This window comes from Myodes glareolus, chromosome 2, assembly GCF_982192425.1.
Source record: "Myodes glareolus chromosome 2, mMyoGla1.1, whole genome shotgun sequence".
NCBI classification, from domain to species: domain Eukaryota; kingdom Metazoa; phylum Chordata; class Mammalia; order Rodentia; family Cricetidae; genus Myodes; species Myodes glareolus.
Genome location: NC_142027.1, coordinates 96,356,691 through 96,378,584, shown reverse-complemented (window position 1 = coordinate 96,378,584; position 21,894 = coordinate 96,356,691). Strand labels below are relative to the sequence as shown.

The 21,894-nt window shown below is 42.7% G+C and overlaps 1 protein-coding gene across 2 annotated transcripts in view; it reads right to left on the bottom strand.

The window, feature by feature from the left end:
- Positions 1-6,673: 6,673 nt before the first annotated feature.
- Mapk1 (mitogen-activated protein kinase 1) overlaps positions 6,674-21,894 on the bottom strand; it is a 65,762-nt gene continuing 50,541 nt past the window's right edge. The window contains exons 7-9 of one of the 2 annotated variants that reach the window (XM_085684605.2): positions 16,872-16,981; positions 15,414-15,539; positions 6,674-10,425 (exon numbers count right to left, since the gene is read on the bottom strand). In XM_085684605.2, the coding sequence (XP_085540731.1) occupies positions 15,423-15,539; positions 16,872-16,981 (227 nt within the window). In that variant the 3' untranslated portion in view covers positions 6,674-10,425; positions 15,414-15,422. The remainder of the gene's footprint in view (positions 10,426-15,413; positions 15,540-16,871; positions 16,982-21,894) is intronic. The other variant, XM_085684608.2, reaches the window with a different exon arrangement.

Sequence of the window (21,894 nt, the reverse complement as noted above, 5' to 3'; positions counted from 1 at the left end):
ACTTAGCAGTGGCCAGTGCACCATCTAACAAGATGGGAGCAGGGTGCTACTCACTCCTGTAGGCTACGACACTGTGATTTAAACACGCAGGCACTTTAGATTACACAGAACCCCTGCTTCTCCAGACCAATCGGGAGAGCCTGTTTCTACAAATTTTTAGTTTTTTTACGTCTTTAAGTGTCTCTCCTTTGTGTACGGCTTCTCTGTGCAGGTAGGTCTGGTCTTCTCATCCTTCTAAGGAGGATGACCTCACCAGACAGGTTCTGGACTTGACATTGGCATCTACAAAGTTGAAGCTTGGGAACCACTCAATCTAGTTATGAAATAATCCCATGTTTTGAGAAAATTTGCCATTTTGTGTTGGGTCTCATCTGGAGCTATTCAAGCACATGGGTCTGTTGCCAGCTCAGTTCCCCCGTCCACCTCTGTCCTCAGTGGAGCTGCCTACAGCTTCACTATTTCCTTGGTTACTCCATCTTCTGTGACATTTGCTCTTCTCTGGGTACTTCATCTTTTTTTTTTTTTTTTAAAGATTTATTTATTATGTATACAACATTCTTTCCATGTATGCAAGAGGGCGCCAGATCTCATTATAGATGGCTGTGAGCCACCATGTGGTCGCTGGGAATTGAACTCAGGACCTCTGGGAGAGCAGTCAGTTCTCTTAACCTCTGAGCCATCTCTCCAGCACCCTGGGTGCTTCATCTTTAAGGAGTGGGAGATAGACAGTGAAGGATGGAGGTAAGCCTTCCCAGATTCCATCTCACGAAAGGCACCCTAAGCATGAGAAATTTGTGCTATGGTCTTTGCATGTACAACAGAGGGCCAAAACAACACAAAATTAAAAATTGGAATATTTTGGGGGTACTGGGCCTTGTGAGCAAGTAATAAATATCACTAAACTACATCTCCAGCCTGTGTCGGTCTAGGAACCCTGGGAGCGTTTCCACTTATCCACTGTTGGTTTTTCACTTTGGTCTTGTCTCAGTGACCCCCCATTTCTGTGTAGGCAGTTCTAAGAAATTCACATTTTCTGCACTAGAAAGCCTTTGACAATCTCACAATCATCGTTGGGAACACTTTAGTATTGAAAAAGGAAAGACATTAAGGGAAGAGATGCAAGAATACTCTAAGAGACTAGGTGGTTTAGGATTCAAGGAAACCATAATGATATGGCTATTTGTCCCTAAACTAACTTAGGAATGGGCCTGGGCATATGGCCAGCTACTATGTGTTCATGAATTGCCAGTCTGTAGCAAGTCACCACCCCGGGTCTTCCCTTGGGCTCAGCAGTTTTGGCCCTGAACCCACCACCCAGGCTGCTCACCTCCACTTCTTTAATGCCTAGCTTTCACTACTACTTTCTTATTATCCAGACAAACCCCTTGCTCTAGGATTCAGCTCCCACTTACCATTCATAGATCTAACTGGCTCCACTGCCCCTGCTAAGAAACTCAAGAACAATCCAACACTTAGCCATTTAGGCTTATCTACCTGGATTATTACCTTGTGACTGGAAACATCACCCCAGTCCCTGGCATTAACCCTTGGGGTATCAATGGAGCATAAAGCTACATCTCAAGCCCCCTCCCCCTGGGAGTTGACTTGGTCTGGACTCCACCTCTGGAAACCACAGGCTATTTAGGCCAGAAAAAAGAACACATCGTCTTTGGTGTTGTATGTGTTCTCCCTGTATTCCTCCGCCATGCTTCGGATCACTCGAGAGTGCTGCATTCATTAAACATGGGCATCTTTGATTTGGTCTAATCTGAGTTATTTGTATCAGCAGAGAGGCCCATTTTAAGATTTTTCCTAATGGAGGTTTCCCATGGAAAGGGTCTGTTTTTCCCTGCGGGACCAGGGCCATGTGCTGGAAAAAGCCCTTCATGCATTCTCCACCAGGCAAGATCGGCTTCAGATGATTTCCCCTTTTAAAGTGCATGGCCAGTAGGGTTCCTGGAGTGACCCATTTGCTTTTCGGGTTTTCTGCTCAAGTCGTGGCCTCTACCGGAAGCCTGACCCACACTTTCACTGAGATGAAGATTGCGTGGACAGGGATGCCTGCCATTTAATTTTCACAGCCCCATTTTTGGCTCAAGGTCTGTCCCAGTGGATGCATGGTGACAGACTCGAGTCATACAGGCACATGCTTCTAATGGGTTGCTTGCGATTCCAAACTGATTTCTAAAACATCTTTTGATGGCCTTTTACAAAAATCCTTTAAAATTGGGTCTAACATTTTAAGTAAACAAGGCTCCAAAAGCCCACGGTTTCTGCCACGCTCCCTTGCTCTCCCCCCTCCCGCTGTTTGTCTCACTCTACTAAACTACACCAGGATTTTAAAGTAGGTCAGCTGACACAGGTTCCCAAGAGCTTTGTCTGTAAGAATGTGGCCACAGTATGTCTCTGTGTGTAAATTCTGTGTGCTCATTTTAAGGTAACTCCAGACTGTAACAGCTCTGGAAAAATCCAAACACGTGGGTAGCTGCCATTTTGACCTCAGCACCATCTTGGGGTTATAGTACCCACGGGTGCTTTCTTTGGCTCATTAAAATATTCCTTTTAATCTTCTTACATTTACTAGCATTGGTATACTAATTGGATAAAACACATACCTAAATTTAGCTTATATGCTCAGCTTAAAATAACAGGAAATGGTACGTAATTCTCAGGTGCCTTTACAGATCTAATAATATGGCATTTAACAAAAGAGCTTCTAACACAGACATGCCAGCTTCCGCAGCATCCTTTAGCTCCTCCAAGAAGACAGAAGACCTTCCCTGGCCTGGCCTGGCCTGGCCTTGGTAAACCCACCCGCTCAGCAAAAAGCAGCCTTTCACCTCTTCAGGTTCCTGCATGCTTCACCCAGGGAATTGATCTTCTCATCCTGCCAAGACAAGTAGACTAAATCTTCCCCCCACAGGAAAAAAATCTTTGGGCCTCCTGTATTCAGCAGCTAGCAGCAAGCACTGCTTCTAAGACTGGTGTCCTCCAAGGGCTAAGGAAAGGATTTGGGATTACCTGCATAGCTAAAAAGCTGCCTCATTTTGGCTAATTTAGGTACTGTTAACTTATTACTTCATGACATTTAATGAAGTTGCCTGCTAAAATACAGACAGGTGTGCCTCTTTAACAAGCTTCATAGTCAGGATTAACAGGGTTCAGGTGTATCCTAAAAGCAACTGCCTCTTCCAGTTTTCTTACAGGTTCTGGGAAAAGTCTTGCCATGCTAACCCCAGCCAGTTTCAAGCATATTTTACAAGTCACTCCTGCTGCCTGGGCCAAGACCAACTTATAAAGCTTTCTCCAGACAATGCAGACAATCTGCATCTGCTACTGTGTCCCATCATAAGGCTAGCCCCATTTCATATGGCCAATAGTCACTTGCCTTCTCATCTCCCTCAAAAAAGCAGCTGCCTGGGGATTCTAGTATGACAGCAAACTGGATGCCATTCTCTCGCCAAGTGTGAGTGCACCAACTCCCAGGTCCCCCTCTCCCACATTGCCCCATGCCTGCAGGAAGTAGCCAGACTTGAGCCAACACCCCTATATCCAAGGAGTTTGGGATGATTGAAAATGTTACCCCAGGGGCTGGAGAGATGGCTCAGAGGTTAAGAGAACTGGCTGCTGTTCCAGAGGTGCTGAGTTCAATTCCCAGCAACCACATGGTGGCACACACCCATCTATAATGAGATCTGGTGTCCAGAACACTATATACACAATAAATAAATTAAAAAAAAAAAAGAAAATGTTACCCCAGTCCGTGGCATCTATCATAGGGGCGCCAGTGGAGCAGAATGCTACATCTCAAGTACTCTCCCCCTGGGAGTTGCCTTGGGTCAGACTCTACCTCCCAGAAAGCCAGGCAAGCGCCAACCCCAGGGAGGCTCAGGACCACTCCCACAGGATATTTAGGCTGGAAAAAGGAACACACAGTCTTTCGGTTTGGCATGGTCTGTCTTTCCTGTCATGCTCCCAATCACCTAGGAACACTGAATTCATTAAATGTGGGCATCTTTGATTTGGTCTAATCTGTTCTAATTGGAGTTATTTTGTGTGGGCGGAGAGGCTCTTTTTAAGATTATACTTAACACTTTTTTTTTTTTTTTAGTTTTTTGAGACAGGATTTATCTGTATAGCCCTGAGAGGCCTCAAACTCAAGAGATCCACCTATCTCTGCCTCCCAAGTACTGAGATTAAAAGTGTGCCACCTGTCAGGCAATAGCTTACTTTACAAAGTCTTGCTATGTAGCCGACACTGGCCTTGATTTCTACCATTTCTTTCTCAAGTCTTTGTCCCCTGTACATCACTGAGCCTAAACCCTAGGCAACCTTCCTGTCCTTGGCCTGGCCCAACCTGGCACTATTGTCACAAGTCCAGTCAGTCACAGAGATCATCTCTAAGCTCATATGTGGATGACAAGAACACCCCTCAGGCTGGAGGCAGGCTCAGTGACTTGAGTCCTTGCTCTTGTTCATGCTGTAAGCTATGGAGTTCACCTCTAGCACTGTAAACATCAAAACCCCCAAAGTAAGCACTTCTCTCCATTCTCTCATAAACCCTCAAGTTTGTGAAGACGAAATTAGGAAATTGTAAATGAAGGAAAAGCAGGAAACAAAGCAATTTCCCCAGACACCAGTGATTAAACATGCCTTGAATTTCAAAGATCACCCCCAACTGCTTATGTGCCCACAACCAAAGTCAGCGAAGGGCACCTAGTGGGCCCTGCTGATGTTCTCAGAACGTAAAAAAGCTGTTTTAGCATTGACTACTTTTCACATCCTTGCTTTTAAGTGAATACTTAGTGAATCCCCACAGGAACACCCCCAAATCTACTACAGAAAAGTTTGTTGTTCTTTCTCCTTTTTGGAGAAAGGTCTTGCAACACTGGTGGTTTCATGAAGACACCGATAGCTCTTGAGGCAGTCAGTAGCTGGCTCTGCTGGTTCCCAGTCAGTAGCTGGCTCTGCTGGTTCCCAGTCAGTAGCTGGCTCTGCTGGTTCCCAGCAGGAATTTAGTGTTTTCTGGATTCACTTGAAATTAGTAAATAAGGGGAAAGACACACAGACAAGTTTCTTTCACTGCTTTTTATTTTATTTTTTTGAGACAAGGTCTCCTTAAGTATCTTCAGCTGATCTGGAACGCCCCCTTTAAAGACCAGGCTCTGCCTCCAGAGTGCTGGGATTCAATGTGTGTGCTGCCATGCCTGGCCGCTACTAGACGATTACTGAAATGTAGTCTCTTCTCCTCCATCCTAGCCATGTAGTGTCACACTATGTACATGGGGGACACACCCACAGACTGTGTAAATAGCTCTACTGACTTTTCTGCCCTCCTGTGGAGAGATACTCTATTTTTAAAGAATCTACACACAAGGGGAATCTGCCTTCTGCCTCCTACCGTACCCTCTCTGTACTAAGTGTCTACACCACAGCCCTTTGCCCTGGCCCTATGCTGGTTTTCTCACTGGGTCACCACTCCACTGCCCCCTAGAGGATAGCCCTTTAATTTCCACTTCTCACAAAGGATCTTCCTCATCATTAGCTGTGATCTTTACTTCACCAAAATAAATAAATAAGACATATTGCGAGGCACGAGCCTGCTCTTTCCTCCCTACCTGAAAAATTACTGGCGTTAGCCATTCTTTATGGCTGAGTCAAAGAAGCTGGCATCTATCTGCTGTCCTTGTTTCACTGACTATTTCCTCTTCCCTGTTGTCTCTTTCCTCTTAGACCTGGAGAAACACAAACAGTATGCTCCAGATCACACTACTACTCCTATGAACACCCTCAGGCCCTATCCTCTTCACCTCGGCACTGGACCTCAAGGAGGACTTCGACATTTGTCTCTACCTGCTGTGACTCCACCCCCAGTCTTAGTTCAGACTAAGTACGGCAATGAAGATGCTGGTCTATCATGGCTGTTAAGGGATGGTAAAGTAGGTCAACTACAACCATCAGGCTTCAGCACTGAACAAAGAAAATAGTCATTTCTATTGTTTTCTCCTGAAGATTTAAATGTAATATGCCAAGTGGCTCAAGACACCCTTCTGAACCATTCAGCTTAGGTGACACCATTCCCTGAGGAGTTTTCAAAGCAGAGAATTACTAGCACCATGCAACAACATGCAATGTCATAAGAAACATTTAGGAAGGCTTGGTACTCAGTATTTGCTGTGTGGTATGGTGATAACTACTTGAAATATATTTTTATACCTTCTGTACAACGTGGCATACGATACTGATTCCCTTTCACAGCTGACAGTCTGTTGCAGAGACTGAAAGAGCCAGCTACAGCTAAGAACTGAGGGGAAGGTGGTCAACTTGGCATTAGTGACTAAAGCCACCCCAGCATTAAAACAAACAAACAAACAAAAAAACCTTGTAAATAAGTCACTGCCAACAACACTGAGAAGCCAATGCTCAAGACTTGTTAACAGTGATGAATTTCTGATGTGGAAAGAGACTGCACCTGACGTCTGCCTGTACTGGGGCCACTGAAGGCCAAGGGATGGGGTGGGATGGAGGGGCCTTCCCCTTCCCCACAGCCAAGGTCTCAACAGAATACTCAGTCACCCAGAGCATCAACCTGTGACTACTACTAACAGCTACAGCAGAGTCAAAGTCAGCAGGCATGCTATGTGGAACGACTACCCCGTACTGAACAGCACCGTTACCTGGTAACACAGTGACACAATTTAATGATTCTAAGGATTTTTTTTGTAATTATTTTTACAAGTCTGGTGCCATAAACATTCAAATAATCTCTCTTAAAAAGCATGTTTACAACATCAAAAGAATTAAGATGAAATATAAACTTCTCTTACAATTTTTATACACATTAACCAAATCACATAAATCACAGATAAATGTTCAAGTTTAACAATATAATGAAACAACATTTAGATTCTTAATAAAATCTTCCTTCAACATTTATTTTTTTAAACTTACCATTATCCTAAATAATCTATGCATTTTGGGATACAATACCAAAAATGTACCAACAATACAAAGCAGATACAAAGCAGTGTAAGAACTTCTGGAGTGTTCTGCAGGGATAAATGGCACAAAAGGGCAACAAGCTTTAGGTAAACCTGAAGCAACCCTAGAGACTCTGATCCTGCTGTTGTTGATCTACCATGTCAAGCTGGACACTGTATGAGAAGTCACAATGACTCCCTTCTTCCACATTTCTCATCTGGGTTTTAGGTACCATATTTCACACAGTAGCACAACAATTTTAAAGCTCAAATGCTTTAAAAATGCGTAGGCAAAAGAACTGCTCAGATTTTCAAAACCATTATTACATTTACAAAAATATTTCCCTTAAACTTGGGATTGTTTCAAAACACTGATTTACAAATATAAAAGAATTATGAAGGACCCAAAGCATATGCATATATGAGTTTGTGTATTAACATACCATTACCATACTATATAAGTCACCAAAAATTCAAATGTAACTATTAATATTAACATGAGTGTTACAAGCAGATGAAACTCTTCCCTAAGTGGTCTGAACACTATGTGGCATGCAGTGTGGATGGTTGACCTTTGTGATCCCTCAGAGACATCTGCTGTTAATATACAGCTTTTCAAAGCTAATGGTCACCTCCACCCCACTGCACTGTCCCACTCACAGGAGCAGGAATGAGGTGAGCGAGCACACACGCACACACACCATTCTTTACTGAGAGGCCTCAATGTAGGTGAGTGTTGGCTCAACACTGGGCAGAAGGCTTTAAATCTGTCTTGGATTGTTGGGCAGGTGTCTTCTTGAACTAACTAAAAGGAGCATAATTTTCTCACCAGTGTTCTGCTCAAATTTTCAGACATGGAAAAACCTACCACTAGACAGTTTATCTGTGTATATACATAATGGAGGCACTCAATGTCACCAGTGTATCTTGGAAATGTGAGAAGAACCAAAGTAATGAGTGTGACCATACATGACAGCTACTAGCTGTCACAGTTACAGTGGCTACATGGCCTCGAGTGTGTCATATGCCGTGCACATAATGAAAGCTATCCTAGTTGTGGCATAGTGACTGTAAGATGCAGTGAGTGGTTTCAGGCTACACTCATCCCACAGTACCAAGATTGGGGAGCACAGACAGCTCAGTCTAGAAGGTGAGGTTATGGTTTCCTTATTTAGAAGATTGCAAATTAATCTCATAATATAATACGAAAACCTCCCTTAGAAATATAAAGAAAAAATAAGTAGGAAAACTGTCAATGCTTAAAAAAAAAAAGAAAAATGAAAACTTACTACTAGTGTATTATTAGAGCTGAGTGGACTTCATGTGTGGAAGTGAAAGGCAGTGACTTAGGGCAAGAATCGAGATCCGGCTTGTGAGGAGGAGTCAGCCATGCTGCAGGCAGGGGAGGTGTATGTGTGTCACTCTGAACCTGGCAGCAGGTACCATGGGCTCTGAGCAGCCCTTCTCACAGTTCTAGGGTCACACAGGCAGGAAGGCCCTTTTCAGAAGGAACCAAATTCCAGCCTGGTATGTTTGGACTATGTCATAATTGTTTGCTGTCCAGAGGAATGAGGAGACGACCTTTTTTTTTACTTGCTTTTTCGAGGCTGGGCCTACACAGTCCTGGACTTCGCTGGCCTCCAATACAGAGAGCCACCTGCCATGCTTTCTGAGGGCTGGGACTAAAGGTGTGCACCATCACAGTTGGCAGAGAACCTAAGCCATCTTATATAAACAGCTGTGTGGGGCAGTGCAGGGAGGGGGTGGGTGGAGAGGAGTAGAATGAGGCCCAAGATCTGTCTGAAGCACAAATTATAAATTGATTATGACTATCCACTTAAGACACACCGATCCAGAGGAAATCAACACTGAATCGTATCATCAGTGTAAAGATAAAGATGTACATTTATTTCCATGAGTTACAAGTGCATTGCTGTTCATACTAGCAGGCAGTCTATATAGAATCCATTCTCCATTGCTGTCAAAAAACAAGGGAGAAAAACAAAAAAGACAGCTGAGAAATGAAGAGCTAATACTAGAATTATCTTTCCTAAGTTATCTTCTGGGTAGCAGTCTCTCTGTGGAAAACAACTCAGAGGTCACAATAGATTTTACTCAATCACAGGCTGTGACACTTGGACAGTGATCTCTGCACAGAAAGCCTTAACAGTCATGCAAGGGCACAGTAAGTATGGAACAAGGCAAACTTCTCACCAGAGAGCAGTGAGGGGGGTCAGGAGGCACTGCACTGGGATACACCATCAACTCCACAGCACACAGCGCAGGAACAAAATAGAGAGGCAATCAGTAAATAGGAGAGAGCTCGAACAGTTACTGCTAGTCTTTTATGACATTAACTCAGCAGTACCAGAAACACCTCAACTTGGCAACAGAACAGAGCTTCATGATGAGAGCTCATGAAGGCTTTATTACAAGTCATTAAACTGCTGAAAAGTGGGTTTGAGATGCTGACATGCTGTAAGAGAAGAACTGTACACTTTCTCATTTAAAGACGCAGCGTTCCTCTTAGCTAAATCCCAAGGCAGTGGATGTGGTTACGCAAACAGCCTTCTGTGTGAAACAGCTCAAGGCATATATGGAGCTCCTCCCTGAACATCTAGGTCAGCTTGCTCTCTACTTCACCAGAAACTTCTACAGCTCAGTGCTTATACATCTTGCAGCAAATGACAAGCACAGCCGTTACTTTAAATCTCTGGTTAAGGACAGCACCTAATATGTTGGCAAGTGCTATACCTCCATTACAGTACAAGAAAACCTGTAGAGTAACATTGCCAGTGCAAGGCTTCCTTTCTAGAAGAATGATCAATTTTTTAGAAGCTGGGCAAATAGCACATACCTTAAATATGGAACTAACATGATACACAGAAAAATGCCCCCAAAGGACTCCCATGATAGAAGCACATGCCCCTGCGGCCTGCAATACCATCCAGGGACGTCCACAAGCTCCTGCTCTGGGTAGACAGTTTCTAGTCAACAGATGAAGTGCAAATTTTGAGCTGTCACTGACTTAAAGTGCCTTATGTAATAGCATTCTTTACTGTAAAGCGAGAGTCAGTGACTAGAGCCAGTTTGGAAAGACTCTCGCCCTGGTGAGGCTGCATGGTTCAGCAGGATGACATGTAAAGGATTCAGGAGAGGGAGGAACCACTGCATCTTTCAAACCAGAAAGCAGTTAGTGACTAAGCAACAGTATGCAGTAAGTGCACTCAATGTGCACACTGCTGCAGGGCACTGTTGCCAGGAAACATCTCTGGATGAAGGGATTCTGTGAAAGTATAAAAGCCACTACTACCAGAAACTGCCCCTCCAAGCGGCTCAAAGGAGTCAGAGTGGGTAAGTTGAGACGGGCTGGAGACAGGACCAGGGGTCAAGAACTGGGAGGAACACCGACATCTGAGCACGTCCAGTCCTCTGAGCCCTTGTCCTGTAAAAAAAAGACAAACTCAGGAGTAAGGATTGAGCCATGTCACAATAAAGGCAGTAACAGTACAAAACGGCAAGGTAAAATGTAATGGGAATAAAGAGCCATAAAAAGGTCACTGTATTCTTACACATACATGACACCTGTAACATGCAGGTCCTGAAGGCTGGAGCTCGGCCTCATTTCAGCCATCTTTCTCAGACAACCCCTGCCCCCCTCACCAGACATGGTTTCTCTGTAGCTTTGGTGCCTACCCTGGAACTAACTCTGTAGACCAGGTTGGCCTCAAACTCGAAGATCCACCTGCCTCTACCTCCCGAGTGCCGGGATTAAAGGCATGCACCACCACTGCCCAGTTTTTCAGACAATTTTTAAGATCTGCGTTGGTACACTGTGGTGGTTTGAATGAAAATGCCCCTCCATATGGGAGTGGTGTTACCACAGTGTGGCCTTGTTAAAGGAAGTGTGTTACTCGGGGTGGACTTTGAGGTTTCAGAAGCTTGAGCCAGGCCTAGAGGCTCAGTCTCTTTTCCTGCTGCCTGCCAATGTGGATGTTAGAACTCAGCTACCTCTCCAGCACCATGTCTTCCTGTACACCGCCATGCTGATAATGGACTAAACCTCTGAACTATAAACCAGCCCCAACTAAATGTTTTCCTTCATAAGCGTTGAAATATGAAGGAAATTATGGTATCAATTATGGTATCTCTTCACAGCAATAGAAAAGCTAAGATACGCAGTGACTAAGGGAAGACACACGCCCACATTTAATCACAATCACAGCATTGTTGGCTTACCCATACACCCTTCATTAACAATGTAGCACCCTCCACTCCAACAGCCAAACACCAGAGTTTAAAGGATCTTTTTAAAATATCGCATCTCTGCTGAAAAGACCTTCCTATCTTAGAAAGTTCCCTTTCTGCTAGATAAACAGGCAGGACAGTCACCTATGCTTGCAATGGGATGATGGGGTTGCTAATACCCAAGTTTTCTCTTACTGAGAACAAACTAAGCCCCGATGGGAGTGAGAGCAGTAGGCATGGATGCTGAAAGAAAAGAAGCTGTAGCTGGGCTCCATGCTATAAGGTGAAATTAAGCAGGTCAACGGCTTGTCATCTATCTTTTGGTCAGCAAAACATCCGTCTGTATTCAGCAAGACACCTCTCCCTCCCCTCCAGCAGCCTGCATACGGCTGGTCATCTGCAACGTCACTATAGAAAAACACAAGTCATACCTCTCTTTACTTTTCTGAAGTATATTTTTACTTGGGAAGAGACCATACTCCAAATCTACTCCCACCATAATGCAGTCCAGTGAGCGAGTCAGGGCCCCCAAAGGTCTGAGTATTAGGAGTTCCTGGAGGACTTGTTGAAGTTCACACTACTGGGGGTAAACATGGCCGACACTCAGGCTGCCACAGAGTATCCACTGCACATAACAGTTCAGCCTCGCTAGTACCCATCATTTTGTAATATCTCTTGAGAAGAAAAAGTGCTGCCATGTAAGTCCTATGTTGTATCTGATTCTGATAAGGAAATCTAGTTGGGCTGGTATAGTGACCAAGTGCTTCTAATATTAGAAAGATCTTCTCTTTGGAATTTTACTGATTTGACATGCTGATAGTACAAAGATCTGGTGGTGTTGCTTTGATAGGCCGCAAACAACTTCAGGGATAAGGCTTTCACCCGCCACTCAAGAGACAGGGTGGAGGCCAGATGTGTGGTGGCACATGTCTTTAATCCCAGCACTCAGGAGACAGGGGCAGGTGTTTCTCTGAGTTTGATGCCAGCCTGATCTATACAGAGTGATTTCAAGGTTAGCCAGGGACACACAGATAAACCCTGCCACCCCCCTCAAAAGTCAGGGTGGGAAGGGTAAGTGCCATAGGTCAACTACTTACAAGGCCATACGCTGACAGGTTAACGAGGCCCTAAAATGCTTCTATCTTCTAGGAAACAAAGGGAGCTGAGGGTAATGCTCTTAGTAATCCACCTGCCTAAGGAAACTCATAAAGAGGCTGAGAGAAGAAAGGCCTGCTTCTACATCTACAGAAGGGGGGACTGAGGAGATGGCTCTGGATGAGTATGAGGTCACTGAAAATGCCCATAAGCAAAATGCAATTACCACCCCCCCCCCTTCAGAACTGCTCAGGCCACAGATGGACACCTGAAAGCTAGCCCCAGGCAGTAGGTGTTTGAGGGGACAACTTTCAGTTGTACGCCCCTCCCTCTAACGTCCCTTTATCTCTCAGCACTCCCTATCCTCAGCTTGGAGCTTGTCTGAGCTCAAGAACATTCCTTCATACTGCTGTCAAGTTCTCAGATCTATGACAAAGACTGAGGAGTATGACCACACGCAAAATGAGCCCGAGAGGATCTGTCTCTGTCAGCATACACGTCAGTGCTATCTTCTGAATTAATTTTTACTTTTTTTATTTAAAAAATTATTATTTATTTTATGTGTATGGTGTTTTATATGTGTGTAGTGACCATGGAGCCTGGAAAAGGGAGGAGGATCCCCTGGAACTGGAGTTATAAGTGGTTGTGACCACCATGTGGACACCTTTCCTCTGGCCCCTTATTTTTATGTTAAAGAAATAAACTGTAAGTCAGTCTAGACGGCAATTTCCCCTTGAAATGTATGAAATATATGAGATGGGTCAATAGGTAGACGGAAGAAGAGACAGACTGGTAAGAGGAGAAAATGAGTGCAGTCAAATATCCATGGCACCTGGTGGTGGGATATGAGTATTTACTTTAAAATTTTTTAAATTCTTCGGAATAGTCGAAAACTGTCATTGAAAGCACTGGGAAAATATCAAGCTTTAAGCATATATGGTTCTCCAGCACTAAACTGATGTAATAATATTATTGGCTTCTTGTCAACACCACCTTACTGCCATCTTGGCTGTTTGTCTGCAGTGACCACAGAAACAACTGTTCCTTCCAGCTGCTTCTCTAAGTCTTTTCCCTTGTAAGTACTCCAGCCCCATCTAGAATGCTTTACTCACTGTTAATACATCTAACACAAATTCTATTTTCTCTTCTTTTACCATATTCTCCCTTAAGCTCTTGTACCTAAGTTCATGAAGTTCAGTCCAGGAACATACAATCCTTCTGAGAGATCAGTCTAGACTTTGCCTCAAGAAAGCTTTTTTCAGTTTCTCTAGCCCATACTTCACGTGTGAACCATAGCAGTGGCATCTGGCACAGCGACATATGTGGACCAGGTCCACCAGGAGATTCTCTAGCACAAGTACTTGGGCTACTTCTTTTGGATCTGTCTCATCAGGGGAGACAATCGGAAAACTCAAGCATTGTGGATTACTTCTTCTGCAGCTGTACTTTATTCAAGAGGGAGTCAGCCCAAGAACACAGAATGGACAAGAACTGCAAGATGAACAGAGTTGCCAACAAGGCCCATTCATCCCCTTGAGTACAGATAAGAGGGACAAGTAATCCCTAATAAAACTTGGTACTGTGGTGATGGTGTGATGGAAGGAACATGACTCCTAAAGAGTAAGTAACTTTCAAATAATCTTTAGTTCTAATGTAAAGAATTACAGAAAAGAATACAAAATGATGGCCTATCTTGAGTTATAAGACAGAATATGGAGGGACTGCTAGAGACCAGACTGCTACCCTGAACACACAAAGCTTAACAAGAGACTCCTCCTCTCTTTGAAACCACTCACGCTTTCTTTTCAAAAGAAGATTTTATCTATTACATATACAACATTCTGTCTCCATGTATGCCCACACACCAGAAGAGGGTGCCAGATCTCATTACAGATGGTTGTGAGCCACCATGTGGTTGCTGGGAATTGAACTCAGGACTTCTGGAAGAGCAGCCAGTGCTTTTAACCACTGAGCCATCTCTCCAGCCCCCCACTCATGCTTTCTAGCCAGCACAAGAAGTACTGTGCACTACACGTTCCATTCTCCAACTGAATCCTTCAAAACATGAAGCTACAGTATCACAGCATGAAAACCATTTCCTTCCTTTTTTTTTTTTTTTTTTTTAAAATCGAGACAGGGTTTCTCTGTGAAACATTTCTCGCTATTCTGGAACTCACTTCGTAGACCAAAGTCACAGGGATCCACCTGCCTCTGCCTCCTAAGTGCTGGGATTAAAGGCATGCACCACCACAGCCCGGTTATGGGACTGTTTATTACTTTTTCTCTCTTCCCATGCTGTGCTCCTCTCCTTCCTTTCCTGGATGTCTTCTGAACAGTCTCCATGATCCTCCCCTCACACACTCACTGTCTTCCTACGTGTAACTCCTATCAGTGTTTGTCATGAATGGCTTCCATTTAGTTACAGTGTTTAGTGAATAAAATTCTATCTTTTCAAATCTTTATTTTTTAAATGTTTTTATTATATATTAATTATACATAATAATGGGTTTCACTAACATTTTCATACATTATAATGTATTTTGAGCATATTCATCCATTATTCTTTAACCCCCTTTCCCTCTTCATTCATTTCCTCTTCTCAAGTCTTAGAAGTGTAGCTCAGTGGTACACTTGCTTAGCGTGCATGAGGCCTTGGATTCAATCCCTAACACCACAACCAACCAACCAACCAACCGACCGACCGACCAACCACACAGTCCCAAGGCCACGAAAGTTACACAATAGAATTTAGAATTTCTGAACATTTAAAATGTCATATAAAGTAAAATAAAGCTTTTCAGGAGTAAATGCCTCAAAGCTGTTCCTTCCCAAGTACTGTTCTCACATATACCCCCACCCCCACAATACAATCACTGTCATAGTGTCTAAGAGCTGTCACTTTATTTCATGTCCTGATATCTGTGAAAGATGAAGTCTAATTTCTTCATTTCACACCATGAAGCAATCAGAAGGAAAGCTCTATCAATCCAAGGAGGACACACGGAATTTCTTTTCCTTCTAAAGATGTTTTTAACTTGTACCATCTCTCCCTTGCTAGGGGGTTAACTGTATAGTTAAAATTCTAGATACCTGACCAATTTAAGATCTGTATCCTGGCTGGAATCTAGCAGTCTCTTCAAAAATGAGTTCTTTGAGCTTCTCCTTAGGTAAGTCATCCAATTCCATGTCAAACTTGAATGGTGCTTCAGCAATGGGCTTTAAGACAAAAACAGTATTTACTAGTCACAAATTGTCATGATCAAGGCAGTGATTTACTTATCTATAAGTCTGGCTTAAATTCTGAAATTTATACAATAGGATTAATGCCTCACAAAATCTGAAAAGTCCTAGGGCTTAGTGTGCAGCTAAGTGGTAGCATGTGTGAAGTTCTGCACACAAAAAGAGAGGGGGGCATAACCACGGTTATTTTGAGAATTTCTTGAACTTATCACATCCCCTAGAAGGATTTTCAAATGTTTTAAGGCACTAAATATCTCAGTAACAAAAGTAGAGGTGGTTTTATATAAACAAAAACATAAAAAAAAAAAAAAACTATCCAGAGGACTGTTGAATGTTAGGTCAACATGGAAAACTTAGCGAGAACTTGTCTTACAGCAAAAACAGAGCTGGGGATGTAAGCTCAGGGTAGATCACTTTAGACCTGGGCTCAATGCCTCGTACTACAAAACAAAAATGTTACACTAAGACATTTGAATTATATGAAGATGAGTATTGTGGAGTAATACCCATGTATGCATAAGTAAATGCATCCTACTTTACTCACCAATGCATATAAAAAATAAACAATTAAAAAATTAGATATAAAGTATGTTAGTCTGTTCTCAGGAGCTATCACATCTACCTCTGGATTCATTGGAATGGCACAATGGGAAGAGTCATGAGGTCACAGTGTGAGTCACTGGCTAACTAACTCTACTTGCTGTCACAACAGAAGGCTGCCTATCTCTTCACCCTCAACCCTCAGGACCAGTACATAATTCATCTATCTCTTTCTGCCATAAGCCATTACAATTTCTAACTGTGGGAAGCATAGGCTCATGCTTGAATACTTATCCTCAGTTGGTAGAACTATCTGGGAGGATTAGAAGGTGTGGCCTTTTTGGAGGAGGTATGTCAAGGAAAGGGCTTTGAGGTTTCAGAAGACTTTTGAGTTATCTCCCTCTGCTTTGTGCTTTTGTCTCAAGATGTGAGCTCTCACCTACTGCTCCAGTGTTATCTGCCTGCTGCTGTGCCCCTGCCAAGATGATCATGAACTCTAATTTCTGGAACTATGAGCCCCAAAGGAAACACTTTCACTTATAAGCTGCCTTGGTCTCACCTTCCTCTTTCCGTGCTCCACAGTAGTGCAGCTGTCCTCCTCTACATGCACTGCTTTACCCGCTGTGCCTGACAGTGCTCATCCTCAGGGAGCAAAGGTGGGCATGGCATTGTGTTCCTCAGGAAAATCTTGACAAGGGCACGGCTAAAGCTTCTGCTGACTACTAAACAAACATCTCTAATGCATCAGCCAGGAGCACGGGCTCTTACCTCATCACTTGGGTCATAATACTGCTCCAGGTATGGGTGGGCCAGAGCCTGTTCAACTTCAATCCTCTTGTGAGGGTTAAAGGTCAACATTTTATCCAGTAAGTCCAAAGCTACAAAGAGAAAGGATTTTACAGTGGTGAGAAGCAGAGCTCATTAGCAAATGTTTTTCCATCTCCTACTAAGCTGATCCTCAAGACAGTGGGGTATCATTGTTAAATCTCTCTTTAAAAAAAATGTACATGAGTATTTTACATACATGCTGTGCATCATTTGAGGGCAGTGTACTACACAGAGGTCAGAAGAGGAAGTTGAATTCCCCCTGGAACTGGAGTTACAGATGACTGTGAGCAGCCATGTGGGTACAGAAGTTGAACCTGAGTTCTCTGGGAAGAGCAGCTGGTATTCTTAACTACTTAGGCATTTCTCCAGCCTTACTGTAAATCTTTTGTGACTATGTGAACATAAGGGCTGACCACGTAACAATTACAGATACCAATACTCAAATAAGAGGAATGGACAGCCAAAGGAGAAAAGTTAAGAGTAGGGTTCAAACCCAGGTTTGCTTACTAAACTTTGACATTTCCTATATTACTCAGCTTTGCAGATATCCAAAGTACAGAGCTGGGGATATGGTTGAGTAAAGTGCTTGCTCTATAACCACAGGCCTTGAGTTTGGATCTCCAGAACTTGCATAAAAAGGCCAGGCTCAAGAGTGGGATTACCAGTGCAAGGAGGCAGAGTCAAATAGACTCCAGAGGCTTGTTGGTCAGTCACTCTAGCTGAATTGGTTAGCTACAGGTCCAGTAAAGTGGAAAGTGGTTCAGTAAGATACCCAATAAAGGCCTCTGGCCTCCACAAACATATAATTGAGCAACATCACCCACACAGCCACGCGTACAGACATCCATATACTATACTTACATATCCAAATAAGGTAGAAAGTAACTGAAGACACCAGATGCTAACCTCAATGCAAACCCACAAAAAAAATGTGAGCATATGTATATGTGAGCGTGTACGCACACACGCGCGCGCACACACACGGTTAGGACAAAATGTTTCTCTTAGATTCACCCCAAAGCCATTTTTTTTGTTACTGATGTTCATGTGAGTATGGGGCAAGCATGTAATCATGGCCAACTTACCCGAAGAAAGCTGGCTCTCCCTTGGCAGCTGCCATCCAGGGGCTTTGAGAGGCCTAAACTATCTACTCTGGAATATTGATTAGACTGGTCTCATTTGTCTTAAAAGTAGCAACCATAGTTGAGAGTTTAAGAGTGTACCTGCCTATCATGTTCAAAAGACACTGTTTTGTAGCATTTTCCCACACCAGAGATCTGTGGTTACTCCTCAGCACAAATCATGGCTGCCTATGTTATGTGCATGTAATAGGAGTGGAGGGGCCCTAATTTTCATCTCAGCTGCCCTGCTAGCTTACACGCGAAATAATCACACAAAAATTGTATTCATTTAAACACTGCCTGGCTCATTATCTCTACCCTCTTATTGGCTAACTCTTACATATTAATTTAACCCATCTCCATTAATGTGTATCGCCACGTGACTGTGGCTTACTGGCAAGATTTTAACCAGCGTCCGTCTCAGGTAGGAGAATCATGGCGTCTGCCACTCTGCCCTTTTTCACAGCATTCAGTTCTTTCTTCTCCGCCTACTTAAGTTCTGCCCCATCAAAAGGTCAAGGCAGTTTCTTTGTTCAACCAATGAAAGTAACACATAAACCAGGTGGGAAAGAAACTTCTGTCTACAACTGCGATTAAAGGTGTGTGTCATTGCTGCCTGGTTTGTAAAGTTGGCCAGTGTAGCTGTTTTACTTTTCTGATCTCCAGGAAAGCTTTATTAAAATACAAATGCCACTATAGATTTCCATTCTTTTGCCCTGACCATCCTTATTCTAGCCACATCCTGGGCAAGCCAACTAGCTCTCCAGGTCAGTTTAAATTCTCATCTTGGATCAATACTGCAGCTTCAACTTCAACTTCGGGACAGGGTCAGAGAAAACCAACTAATTTTAAAAACTGCCATAATAACAGTGTTCCTCACACCCTTTGACCTCAGAACCCCTTTATAGTTGTTAAAATTTACTGAAGATATGTTTCTTTGAGAACTGATGCAAAAGAATCAAGTTCAAAGACAGCAAGACTGCCTCAAAATCACCACTACAGATCCATTTTTATAAGTGGCTAATTCAGATCACAGTTCCAGTAAGTAATACTCTTCTTCAAGAAAGTTGATGCATTCCAAATATAGCAGAAATGCTCTTAAATAGATGTCTTATTTCTTCACACAGAATAGCACAAAGACTTGTACTGAGTTTAGGAGTTAAAAAAGAGAGGACTTTTGCTGTTTTGTCGAAGTTTTCTTCTCTGCACCCAGCAACATTTTTAGTGTGAAGTTATGGTAGTGGAGGAGCCCAGGGATGGCACTAGTACCACATAGACTTGCCATCTTAGTGATGGCAATCATAACAATCAGTGCCTCATTGTCATGAAAGTATATGGTGATGTAAAGGAGTCTGCAATAATACTCTTAATAGTATATGAATGTAGTTCTAACCGCATGGAACCCTGGGGTGAGGGAGACACTGGGGTCGAAGCAACACACTATTCAGCTACACTACAAAACTCCAGATTTTCTACCCCATCAAATCCTTCAACAGCCTCCTCCTGCTGACTGTTCCCAGAAGTGATATCCCTGGATTTCTCCCTACTCAGTCAACCTTCCCCACTGAGCTCAAATCATGAGTCATGTCCCTCCAGTGGTCCAGTCATTTCTGTCTCCACTTTGTATTACAGATGTCTTACTGTTTCAATCACACCCTCTTCCCAGGCTTGGTGTAAGTGCAAGCATACATATCTACTGTGAATGTCTCCACAGGTATACAACCTTGGGTGTCAGCCCTTCCCTTCCACCTGTTTAAAAGACAGTCTTCTGTTTATTTCTGTAGCACCAGGTTAACTGACCTGCCAGTTTCTGAAGATTCTCTTGTCTCTACCTCCAAATTTCACTATAGCAAAGCTAGGCACTTATTTGTTACATATATGGACCAATCTCCATTGTTTTTAAAAAATGTTTTTCAAAGGCCATGGATTAAGCAACATTCAAAGCAGTCTTTAGTCTGAGGTGATTGAGTTCCAGAATAAATGTAACTCTGTGGCACTAACACCATGCTAGCTTATGATTCCAATTATGACTCACATACACAATATCAGAGTTTATAAGATTCCCAAATATTTGATGTGAACCAAACTGGATTTTTGTTTATTGACTGAGAGACAGGGTTCTTTCTGAAAGTAACCATTGCAGTGTACTCCCTTCCCATATTAATTACTGTTAGACTGCTTTAAATGCAGTCAGTTTAAATATGTCTGTTTAGACATAATCTCTGCATCTCCATAACTAATCAGTCTAATGTTTAAAACCTTAAACATACTTAAAATTTTTGTTTAAATGTGTGTGCAAGCTCATATGCAAGGATGCCAAGGTATATGTGAGTGTCAAGAGGAAAATGTGCATGAGTTATTTCTCTCCTACTATGTAGTCCAAGAGATCAAACTCAGGCTGTCAGACTTGACAGAAAAGTCATCTTGCTGGCTTTAAATTATTTTAAATGTTATGAGACCAAATTTACTTTTTGTAAATTTGCTTTCTTATTTTTTTAAAAAAATATTTATCTATTTATGTGTATAGATATTTTGCCTGCAAGTGTATCTGTGTACCAAGCGCTTGTTTGGTGCCCACAGAAGACAGTAGGTCTCAGATCCCCTGAACTGGAGTTACAACTCCATGTGGGTGCTGGGAATCAAACCTGGGTCCTATGGAAGAATAACAGTGCCCTTAACCACTGAATCATCTATATCCAGCCCTTCTTGGTTTGTGTTTAAAGCTTAGGAAAAGAGTACATGAAGAACTCAGAAAACCACGGAATACCCAATATTGTTCTCAACAGTATGATTTAAAAGGCTGTTTTAAGATTTGTTATTTTATGTGTATGAATGTTTTTCTTGCATCCACATATGTGTACCACATGTGTGCCTGGTATTCTCAGAGGTCAAAAGAGGCATTGGATCCCCCTGAACTGGAGTTTTGGGTGGTTGTGAGCTGCAATGTGTGCTGGGAACTGAACCCGGGTCTTCTGCAAAAGCAGCTAATGCTCTAACTGTTGAGCAACTTCTCCAAACTCACAGCACCATTTAAAACTGCATTTGATCACTGATACTTTAGGAACTCATTTTTATGTTTGAGCAATAATTTAAACCAAATGTATTCCAAATAAAGTTCCAACTACCTTGTACCATCTGCTGTAATAATTGTTTCTTCCCTCTCACTGAAATCACCTTGAAGAGAATTCTAAACTACGACTCCTTTGAAGAAGAAACTTGCAGCATTACTGGCTCAAAAGATTCAGCATTAAAAAACTTTCAAACCATGTAAAAAAAATTCCCACCCCAGGGTTTTTCTGTGTAAGCCTGGCTGTCCTAGAACTCACTCTGTAGACCAGGTTGGTGAGAGATCTGCCTGCCTCTGCCTCCTGAGTACTGGGATTAAAGGCATGAGCCACAACCACCAGACATTCAATTTCATTCTCAATTAAAACTCAAATTAAATACACACCCACTCTCAATGTTGGCAGAACCAAAAGATGAGTACCTAGAATTGTTAGAACAAAAGATCCAAGACAAAACTGCCCAACTTCCCTCCACAGAGACTCAACCCACATATATGCTGCTCTATTTCTCACAGCTTTAACCAGAAAATAAGTTCAACTCTCAATGTCTGCTATTTTGATAAGCTGGGTTTTTTTGTTATTTTTTTAAAGGGTAGGGAAAGGAGAGTACTCACTGATCGTTCAGTGTTCATATATTGTAAAGATGAGTACTTTCCCTTATATTTAATAACACTTTTTTCTATGAATTATTATTATACTTAAAACCTCTACTATTTCAGCTTGAAAATTGAAATCTCAGGTTTCCTGATATCATTAATTTATTTTCTTGTGTCATTT